At 46.9% G+C, this 11,448-nt stretch overlaps 1 protein-coding gene across 1 annotated transcript in view; it reads left to right on the top strand.

The window, feature by feature from the left end:
* Positions 1-11,122, top strand: part of LOC104278630 (serine/threonine-protein kinase TNNI3K-like) — a gene marked incomplete at its 3' end in the record, with an annotated part of 42,685 nt that extends 31,563 nt beyond the window's left edge. Inside the window, 4 exon segments of the mRNA XM_009875656.1 lie at positions 39-148; positions 9,942-10,001; positions 10,915-11,055; positions 11,057-11,122. Of these exon segments, the coding sequence (XP_009873958.1) occupies positions 39-148; positions 9,942-10,001; positions 10,915-11,055; positions 11,057-11,122 (377 nt within the window).
* Positions 11,123-11,448: the final 326 nt, after the last annotated feature.

Genomic DNA, 11,448 nt, shown 5'->3' with positions numbered 1-11,448 from the left:
CCGGGGCTTAGGGGTGCCTGTGGGGGGTTCTCTTGCAGCAGCGGCGGCAGCAGACATGGCGTACCACCACATCCGCCCGCCCATCGGCTACTCCATCCCCAAGCCCATCTCCGTGCTGCTGATGAGGGGCTGGAACGCCTGTCCCGAGGTGAGTGCCCCCGTGCACAAAACCTAGGAGTTCTGCTCCGGCCCCGCGTGAGGAGTGCTCCTGTTCTCACTCAATCCACAAGAGTAATTAAACTGAATTGATTAAGAAATGAAAGGTCCCACAAATTTGCAAGTTCTGGTACCGGCTGAGAAGAGCAGTTACTACACTGTGCCCAGCTCTTAAACTTAGAATGATGATCCGGATCGTATGTACGCTCACCCATACAAAGATGAGGACTCTCAGTCTCGAGGGGTTCCCCTGGCCGGCACCCCAGCCCGAGGGGGAGGCCGTGCCCCGATGACAGGACCTGCTGCTCCCCAGGGACTGACCCACACGGCCCCAGCAGGACCCCGCTTTAAATCTCGGTCGAATCTGAGCTGTGGTTGATCAAAGTCATCTCGGCCTCCCAGTGGCCACCAGCTAACTTCTTGGGTGCACACCCAGGCTGATGGGCTAGACCCAAACTAGCCAGAAACTTCTAGCATTTTCTCTGAAACCTGCCTGGCAACCGCAGTGAGGGGAGGCATCCCAGACCAGGGGAATGCACCTGCCACACCCGACTTGGTGACACTTCCCCAAAGTCCCCGAGTCCTGAGGCAGGTGCTGTTGCAGAGAGCCCCAAGCTGGGCAGCGGTGCCTGCCGGGAGGTACACAAGGGCTGGTGAGCTGGGGAGGAAACGCTAATGCATTCAGCCATCCAGTGAAACTCTAAGTAATTATGTAACTTTATGACTTCAGTTATTAATGAGTGAGCAGAAAAATATTTGCTGCTCTCAGACTTTTGTAGGTATTTTCTAGATTCTTTTTTCTTTTCTATATGAAAAATAACCTCCATAGCATCACAACAAGGAGCCAAGTTATCCTGGAGGCGCACAAACCTCTGACGGCTTTTGTACCACGTCCTGAGGCTGTTCCCTGGGACCACGACAGGGTACGGGCAGGGGGTGCAGCAGATGCCGCGACCTGAGGACAGCCAGGAGTCCCCTTCCTGGCAGCCCTGGCTCAGCGCCGCTCTCCCTGCTCGGGGGACAGCACACGCAGTCAGAAGTTAGGAGAAATCCTGTTCCGAGAGAAACAGGGATCAGTCTGGGGCCTCCTTCTTCTTCATGGCAGCTACTCTCCATTCGCAACACCCAAAGCTCCTCACTGTTTTGTGGCATGTTGTTTCGGTTTTTTTTTCTTCAGCATGCAGAGTTTATATTGTGGAAGCTTATCTTGTGTATTTGCATTCCATGAAAAAAACATTTAATATGTATTTACCTATCAATGTGTTTCTTGCTTTTAAAGCAATCTGGTTTTCTTCTCTCAGATGCAGAGTAGGCCAATGAGGACATGCTGCCTGGCCAAAGGGACTAGTCCTCATAAGGTGATATTTTAGCAACAGATTTTTAGTCCCACTAGTTTGGAAGTTAAGGAAATAAAGAGTTAAGAATATTTTGGAACTGCTGAGAAGTCCTTCTGTGTTAAAATCTTGTTTCTGAGCAGCAGCTCCAGGTAAGGGTTTGCAGTGACTGGTGGTGGGGTTGTCCCCCAGGATCTCCCGGGGTGTCTTCACTGTCCCGGAGAAAGCCAATGTCAGCCCCTGCCACCAGCAACTTGGCAGGAACCTGTGCTTTATGAGGAAAAGAAGACCAGAAACCGTAGCGAGTGATGTGAATTCAAGATAGAATTTAACAGGCTGAGATGCAAAAGAAAGGATTTTGTACTTTCCATCAAGCAGACAGAAATAGGCAAGCACAAAAATGTTTTAAGCACTGCAACTTCTACATTATAGAGAGCAGACTTGGTTTTGAGAACTGTAAATGTAAACTTTTACAGCAAAATAAATTAATACAATATGTTCCAGGTCACAAACTCCACTGGCTGCTTTGGCCAGTGAACTTGTCTTCGTTTATCTTCCTCTCACTTACATTCTGTGTTGTTCCATTTGGCTCTGACACACCAGACGTGGTTCCTGACTCCTCTCATTACCAAAACCACTATTCAGTTAATTGAGTAAAATTACTTGAGCTGAACTACCTTTAATTTTTCCCGGTTCTTCCATCAAAAGCTATTTTATGGTTTTGGATTTGTTGAAATTTCTTACCACAATGATGCTAATAACTTTCCGGAAAGCTGGGGTGGTTGGCCTGTTGGTTTGAAGAAAGAAAAAGAGCACTGTCATGATGGGTTTTTTGCTTGCGTTTTTTGCCTCCAGAGATGCATTAGCATATTCTGCAGATGGTGGGTACAATATAGCTTTTGTAGTAGAGCTTTCAGCTTCATTTATTCTGAAGAAATTAAAGGCACCTCATTTTCTGCCTCAAAACTGTCGTCTCCTAATTCTGGTAACAGAGACTCTTCATGTTCTTCCAATGACATTTCAGCTTCTTCAGGTTCATTGCTGTCTTGATAAGGTTGATTGTTTTTAAAATCTTGCAAATCCTGCATGTCTTCTGAACGCGCTGTTGATCTGAAAACTGATATCACTGTTCCATAGTCTATTTCCATTTTCTGTAGGACTAAAGATACTGGCTTTACTAGCTGTAACTTAGCACTTTTTTGTAGTGTTGGTATGTTTTACTCTTCCCATTATCCAAAATTTGTAGCATAATATCTGAGATTATTTGCATGTCTGAAAAACAATATTTTTCAACTACATTTTCGTTAAGTGGCATTGTATTTCCTCTTTTCCCTAGCTTTGTTCCCTCTTCTCCAGCATTGTCAGCCCTGTGCAAGTTGTCTGCAGCATCAATTACATCTTTTTGCTTCTAGTTAACTGTCAGTTAAGCAGAATACTCAGGGGTAAACATGGCTACTCTAGCAGGGAACAGTGTTCATTTGTGATATCGTGCTGTTCTTTGCAGAAATCTGGGCCACAGCAGCTGAGTTGCAGGACTTGGAGCAGGAGGGTCTTCTGGTGAATGTTTTCACGGGCTTCCCAAACCCTTGACTTTTCTACTATAGTTACGTTTTTGCTCCTGATTTTGCATTCCTGGATTGTGTTGTATTTTCAAAATCCAGTCCTCACTCTCTACCCTATTTAGTACTAGGATTTTTTCTTCTTAGTTATTTGCTACTTCTTTTTCATTAGTGAGGCTTGAAGATGAATTGGCATTTTTCCTTTTTCAAATGTCCCTGCACATGTAATCCTGTGACTTCCATCACATCACCTTTGTTTCCCTCTGTGGGAAACAAATTCTGCAATTCGGGATTGAAAATGGGAGAAGAGAGACTTCTTACATCCTCGGGGGGTGAGGACAGAGGTAAGGTGCTTTTGTCCTTTAGAACTTCTGCCCTCAGACCCTTCATCCTTCTTATGTCAGAAATACTATGGGAAGGATGATAAACATCCCTGGGAGATGCTGCAGACTTCGGACACTTCTCTGGCATCCGACACTAGTTGTTGTAATACTGCTGCCCTGTGCTCCTGCTCCCAGGCACTGCTGCTTGTCGCCGCACACAGGGCAGTGATTTGGGGCACACCTCTCTCTTTTCACGAGTGTGCTTATTGGTGATGACACAAGATATACACTTGATTTTTCTTTCGACTTTCCTTGGTTGTGTTTTCAAAGCCACTGCCAATTTTCTCAGGATTTCATTCAGCAACTCCCTGCACAAGCGACTGATTTTCTGTTCCAGCCATTCACCATGGGACAGCCCATCTGGCTGGATTTTAATCTTGGATGCAAATTAAAGTTTGTAGTCAACAAGTCATGTGCCCGTATTTTCATTTCACTTTTCCTTTTGTTTTCATCTTCTCTCACCCAGGTTTGATTTCCCAGAAGATCCTGAGTGGCGACCATTCGCCTTCCCCATTCACTGTTTCTGAACCCCCATGTCTTCTAGTTTCATGAGTAACCATTTGGGGTTTGATGCCAATGTTTTGCAGTTGCTTTTCCTGTGATTCTGTCTCGGAGGAGCCTGATGTAAGACCCGTGCCCTTTGCTAGCTCAGGCACATGAAAGCTACCTTTTTTCCCACATTCATCTTCTCCTGTCTCCAGCTGATAAGGGTAGCTCTTCCTCTTTAGGTACTCTTCTGTTATTCTGCTACTGATTTTTGTTCTTGTCTTTTTCTACCTTTATATTTGTTTTTATCCTGTAGACTAGTTCTGGGACTTGTCAGGGTTCCTGTGTTTGCAGGTAAGACTGTCCCTTAGTAGCAAGGAAACTTTTTTTCTGTTTTTTCTGGCAGTCCACGGCTGTGGCAGGAGAGTGGCTGCCGGTGACTTGGGCAGGACATAGCGTTGGGTGTACATCTCCCCTGAAAACGTCACTCTGGTGGGGAGAGACACCCCATCCTCCTCATCCTCCTTGTCCAGCCTGCACACAGAGCAGAATGCCAGAGAAAGAGCTGGTGCTGGTGGTGGTAACTCCTGTGGGCTGTGGGGAGAGAGTGAGCAAACCTCGTGTGTCAAACGCTGCGTGGGCAGCAGTAACAAATGCAAGGCCATGATAAACCCAGCAACAGGAAGACTTAAAAGAAGCTCAGGAAAAATCCACTGGCCTCCACAACAGGCTGTCATGTTCTGTTTCGCTTCCCAGCAGTCTTTGTCAAAGCACGGGCTGCACCTCACCCTTCTGAGCCCAAGAGCTCGCAGCAGCTCTCAGCCTTTGGTGCTGCAGCTGCAGGCAGTGGTATGGCTGCAGGCAAAATTTTAAGCTACAAGATGAAAGCGAGTATGTTCAAGGATGGCTTTTGGCAGCTGTGCAGGACTGAGGATGAGCACACGGGAACAAGTGTTCCCACACTTCAGTGGGAAAGGGAAACGTAGGTGACAAGTGTGAAGTGTTATCTGGGATTTGAGGAGAGAAGGCACGGCAGCCGCCTCGGGAAGCTACACTATGTGACAGTGGCAGCTCCTGGGTGTCGTGCTGGGCACCGGCGCTGAGTGTTTACTGGTGGCTCGGGGCTCCAGACCCCCTTGCCGTGGCTTCAGCCTCCTCCAGCCCACCCTTCACCCAGCAAAAGCATCATGTAATTCTCCTGTGCAGCTAACTACTAGATTTTTTTTTTTTTACTACAACATGATGTGACATATTTGTTTGAAAAACTGAAAGCCATCTATTCTGTTACACTTCAGAATTACTACATTGCTTATTGTTATAATTGCTGTTGTTTTGGGGGGTGTTTTTTTTTGCTCGGGGAAGCGAGAAAGCAACAGCACTTAGAGCCAGGAAGGGATGTGTGCACTTCACACATGCACTGCGGCTATTCCTAAACCGGACCTCTCCTATTTCAGTTGTCTGAACCCTTCATGGGCCTTCCTATTGTTTCAGCTTTCCCCCTGTATCTTACAGAATTTAATTTTCAGAGGCTTTAAATATTAAAGATGGTACATACTTTTTCCCCAGCTGATACCTTGAGAGTTTTCACACGGGACTCTGATGCTGATAAAGACAAACCTCAGATACGTGTTACAATTAATAAACTCTTCTTTAGGGTAGAAAATAAGTGTACTGTGAATTTCAAAAATGTGTGTTGCATCCACTGTAATTACTGTCTGTTGGAGCCCAGCAGTATCTGCAGGATAGGAGTCAGATTTAACAAGAAGATATTGCAGGAAGGTTGTCACTATCACGCGCTGCAGTTGTGACTGGTTTTTAATGACTGCAGAAGTCCATCTGATTATCCCAATTAACTCAACAGCAACAGCATTGAAGAAAATAAAATACACGAGTGTTCCCTTCTGAGATTATGAAATGGTGGTCAAAGAAAGATGCCTTTAAGTTGGCTCCTGCAGTCTGTTGCTACTTCTGAACTAAAGGGAACACGAACTAAAGCAAGACCGCAAGAACACCATCATCCTCAAACTGGTGGCCTCCAGGACCACCACAGGAATTAACGGTGCCCGAGAGCCTCCGTGGCAGAGGGACACCAGTGACCCTTCCCTAACTACTCTTTCTATCTCTGTCCTTATAGAGGATCAAGTCTTCCAAAGCAGTGCTGATAAGCCAGCCCTTTCCTGGTGCTCTGTCCCAGCTGTGTCTCCTGACTGGGTGGATGACACAGGGTCTGTGTCTCTGCACGGGAGGATGCACAGGTTGGCCTGTGTGGGCACCTGGGCTGGCTCAGGTGACTTGGGGCAGTCTTACTGGCAGTGTTTCTGTTCCGGCACTTGCAGAGCATAAGAAAGGTGGGTTTGTTCATTACTTCTGGGTCTGACAGTGTTCCTTGATGATGGGCAACAGAGAGCAGCCAGATGAATGTTGCCTCCATGGAGCATTTCTGACACAGAGAACCATGGGGATGGGCAGCTCCTGCCCACACCTCTGTCAGCCGGGCAGGGGACCCCAGGGGCTCGACAATGCCACCCTGGCACACGCGCCGCAGCAGCAGTTGCACGATTGGTTTTGCTCAAGACTCTAAACTGTCTGAAAAGTCAAGAAATATACTCAAGAGACTGAAATTCAGTTTGCTTGGAAAACGTTCTGCAAGGTGGGTTAGCTGCTTTAGGAAACATATTGTGGGGTTTGGAAACTTTGGTTGGATGTTGGTTGTCTGGTGCTACGCTGGCATTGGAGGTCTTCATTTAACAACGTGCAGGTTTCATTTTTTATAAACAAGAGCAGATTTTGGAACCTGTGTAATTTTCTGGTGTTACAGGAGGTTTTGTTTCATGTTGCTGACCCAGATGCGCTGACTTGAATTTCCTGCAGAAGCTGGAATTGTGCCCTGGAGCCCCTTATCTGGTTAGCCTAGCTCAGAAAGACAGGTCATCATGTGCCTAAACCTCCTGGTCCTGGATACTTGGCTTTTCTTACCTGGTTTAGAGAGCTAAAACTCAAGTGCCACGACAGAGAAGAGGGAATTTTGTGTGATTTTGGGCAATTGATTGACCCCAGTGAGCTCTGCCCCTTACTGGTCATGTACATAACATATCCGTGTGAGAACTGGGGATAAAAGATATTTGCAGAGCAGGGCATGGCCGGTTTGTTGCGTTGCCAGTTTATTTGTTGTTATTAGTGTTTCCTGGACTTGTACATGCTCTCATCTTCTCACTTTATTAACGAATGTTAGGGTGGGGAGGGTTTATTTTCCATGTAACTACAAAGTAACTGCTAATAGTCATCAGCATGTAACTTGCATTCTTTTCAAATTTATTAATAAGATGTCATATGAAATTGTTGACTTAAGCAAGCACTATGTAATGGGTACAGTCACTGTATCTTATTAGCATTTCCACAGCTCATTTAACCCCAACAAAAAGAAGCCATCTTTCCAGAATCCCAGCGCACTTTGTTACTCATCAGTATCACTCCAACATGCCTTAATCTTGCTAATATTTTAGAGCTGTATGATACAATTACAAGGCAATTGATAGCTCAATCAGCCAGTGGATGCCTTGAACTTTGCACAAAGTGCAGGCAAAAACTTATTAAAATGAGCTCTCTTAAGGTGTTTTGCTACCATTCTCAGTGAGTCCCTCACTTGAGAGGAGGGGCTGGGTGCCATGAATGGAACACCTTGACAAGCAGAATGATCAAAATATCTAAAGGATGAAAATAATCACTATATCCGTATCTGTTTTACAGCATCAGGCTATAGATGCATAAACAAACACATTTATTTAAAAGACAAGTTATTTGTTAGGGAAAAATAGTAGATTTGGGGGCTCAATGAGTGTTCATAGGTCATAATGTGCCAAGAGGTTTGCTTATTTTACAAAAAAAAAAAGGCAGAAAATAGAGTATATCTGTATGGATTTTGCTGGATGTCTATGAAATGCCTCCAAATTTGAAAATTTGTCCTTTTATTTGGCTTTAATTTCATTTGAGATTCATTGCAACTAAAAACTAGTTCCCATGCGTTATGTCACTGCTACTACTTATCAGGTACTCAAACATCTGTTTCGCAGAAACTTTTGACAGTAGTTGTTTTGAAGGGCAAACTGATGGCTAGAAAATTAGACAGTGTCTCTTAGGCAGCAGTTTTCATTAGCTATTTTAATCTATATGCTTTAAGTGGAGTCAAAGTATTTGCCATGGTAGCTGGGGCTTAGCTCTGTAAAGAAAATACACATTGTTTTAGTTTTATTAAGTACAACTCCAAAGTTACAGTCAGTTCTTCCATGGGCTCCAGTCAAGCTCCACTGGAGGTGACAGAGATTATCACACGCAGTAAGTCAGTATTTCTTGAACACTTTGTAGGCTAAAGCTCAGGGATACTCTAATATGGTCATATACTGATTTGTCACAGAATCCTTTAGGAAAGGAACCGTAGAAATCACCTCAGTCAAGTTTCTGCCCAGTCATCGCCAGGATCTCCCTTTGTCCCACCAGCCTCCACCCAGCTGAAGAAGAGCTGACTCTGAGGACTAATCGCTGTTCAGAGGGAAGTTTTTGCTGGGATAGTTTTCCCCAGCACTTTCCCAGGAGTAAGCCACTGCCAGCAGTGCTCACTGGAGCCTGGTCTTGTGGGGACAGGGTCTTTCCAGGGTGTTTTTTCACATGGAGTATCTCAGTGCGGTGGTTGGCATTGTGTGGGAGGACAACTGAAGCAGTTGGAAGAGCAGGAGCTCTGAAGACTTGTCTGAGGGAGGAAGCACTCAAGGGATGGTCAAATGCCCCTGGAGAAACCCTGTCTCTGGCACAGCTTGTCACCCTGGTGGGAGGGCTGGTGGGGAGGTCAGGAGAAGCCGGCCAAGGTCTGTACCCACCTGCCTGCAGCCCAGCCACTGCGGCTCCTCTTGGGTCACGCAGGGGAGCAGAGATCTGGTGGCCAGAGGCAGGAGAAGGATGTGGACCATCTCCCTGCCCGACTCCATGCCTCAGCCAGGCCACTGCTCTGGACACCAGCAAACACCTCGTTCCCTCCCTTTCCTGCACAGACAGGGACAATTCTATGGAACTTAAAACGGACTGGTCATTTTCCTTCTTATCCATTTGAGAAAGGAAAGCATTTAACACTCTCCTTGTTACTGTACTTTGTCACAACGGGCTAAAACCTGAAGTCCTGTTTGTGTTTATTATCCCTCTGCTCCCGCTCACAGATGTGAAGGCTGCAGGACTTTGCCCTAAAGCTCTTAAATTATCCCTACCTCTTGCAGGAAGTTTTGCTGAGGTGATGGGAAGGAGGAGCTCCTCGACAGTTACTTCATTCAGGTATTCCCTGGCCCCTCTGCCCAGCACCAGCGCCTGCCGAGCTGCCGCCCAGCCTGACCTGCCCTGGGCAGGCTGAGCCATCGGCCCAAGCAGGGGCTGAGCAGCACTAGGAGGCAGGAGGTATGTTTGTCATCACCTCGGTTGCCTCACCCTGTCCCCAGCGTGGCCTCCACAAACTCCTGCGCCCCATGAAGCACGCAGGGCTGGAGGCACGTGCCCGGGGAAGGGCTGGGAAGGGGTGCGGAGCGGCTGGTGGGGATGGTGCCCGCAGGTATCCGAGTGCAGAGCAGGGGGAGGATGGGCAAGCTGGTCCAGAGCTCATCCACGGCCCCTCACAGCTGCTGCCTCGTCCCAAGTTGTGTCTACAGGCAAAGAGGAGTCATACCCAACACATGAACAGGGCACAGAATTTGTTGTCAGTGCTTTTGTAACATTATGATCCAGTCATTATTAGCTCAAACCTAATTGTTACAGAAAAAGAGAAGAATAATGCAATTAAAGTTGTTATTCACACAGCTCTTGGTTTCATACTAATTTCATACTGAATTTCCAGGTGCCGTTGTGTTCCCAGGCAGACCAAGAGCAAGGCCATGGGGGTGGTGGAGGGGAGCTGTGATTCACCACCTATCTATGAGTCAGTTTGATCACAGACATTTATGCTCTCTTCTATTTTTAACATAGCTCTGCTCTTTCTATTGTATCTGCAGGGGAGGCCGGAGTTTTCAGAAGTAGTCACCAAATTAGAGGAATGTCTGTGCAATATCGAGGTAAGGACCTTGTTCCCACTGCAGGAGCATCTCTGCATGTGCCGCATGGTCAGGCTTCAGGTGGAGTAGTCCTGGGCAGGATATTTTAGTCCTGTTTATCCTGCTCAAGATGGCTTGATTTGAAAAAAAAAGAAAAAGAAAGGCAAACTGGCCCTTGGGAGAAAGGTAAAAAGAGAAAACATAAGAGGGATAAATGGAAAGGCAGTTCCTGCTTTGGACTGTGGCCGTGACAGAGATGGATGTATCAGCCTTCAGCCTGGTGTAAGATAAGTGGTCAAAGAGAAAGTAAATGATTCAGGGCTGCAGTTCCTGAAATTGTATTTTCTCTGTGTGTGTGCGTGTGTGTGCGCATGCATGTAAGAGTTTTTTAAAATACAAAAAAAGCAGCCTCCTTTTGAAATGGATCGCTGCTCTTGAGCTTAAGGGTCAGAAAAGACACTCGTAATCAATTACCTTTCTTCATGCTCCGACTGCAGCTGGCTGCTCTGTGCGGAGGTGGAAGCTTTTAAGTGTAAAAAAAGTGAAGCACTATATCAAAAGGAACTGTGTCGTCACTGACCTGACTTCTGTGATACATAGGCAGCAGTGCATGCAGGAAGGAATCTGGGGCAAGAGCTCACATACAAAAAGAAAAAAAGAAAGCGTTTTCTAGCTGGGAGGTTAGACCTGAGCTCCTCTGCATGTGGGGCAAAGCCTCGTTTGAGTGGAGTTTTAAGGAACAAGATCTTTCTTCAGTTACATGCTGCATCCAATGAAGGATGCAGGTGGAGAGGTTTCCCCAAATTATAGGCTTTTCAGCCAAATTATAAAGGAAGTGTGGGACACACAACTTATGAGAAAGAGCTGAGGAAAGTCTTGTAAATATGTAATAACAGTTCTCCCCCCCGCCTTTTTTTTTTTTTTTTAAATCTAGTTAATGTCTCCAGCCTCCAGCAACAGCAGTGGTTCCCTGTCTCCTTCCTCATCCTCAGACTGTCTCATCGCACGCGGGGGTCCCGGCCGCAGCCACGTCGCAGCGCTGCGCAGCCGCTTCGAGCTGGAGTACGGCCTGGACGGCGCGAGCGTACGCCGCCTGGTCACAGAGGTACGGACCCACCGCGGCCGCACTGGCTCCAAGACGGGTGGGAAACATCCTCCCACACCCCACATGTGCCTGAGGTGTCCCCAGAGCAGGGACTGTGCCCGACAGGGAGTGTGGCTGGGTGGGAAGCCAGCACTGGAAGCTGATCCAGATTTGCTGCTGCAGTCCAGGCTTCTCCTGCAGCTGCTGCAGCACCGGGTGCCGGGGTTGTCTGAGCACTGTGGAAGCCATCCTGCTGCCAAGACAACAGCCAAGCATTTGCGTTTTTCACTACGAGTAACACAAAACCAGCAAAAATCAAGTCCTGCCATGTGTGGATTCTACACAGAGCACCACTGCTTTATCACACGCAACAAAAGATGGAGG

Source organism: Apaloderma vittatum, unplaced genomic scaffold (assembly GCF_000703405.1).
Source record: "Apaloderma vittatum isolate BGI_N311 unplaced genomic scaffold, ASM70340v1 scaffold23888, whole genome shotgun sequence".
Taxonomy (NCBI): Eukaryota; Metazoa; Chordata; class Aves; order Trogoniformes; family Trogonidae; genus Apaloderma; species Apaloderma vittatum.
Note: the sequence above shows the minus strand (reverse complement) of the source record. Positions and strands in the feature narration are given on the sequence as shown.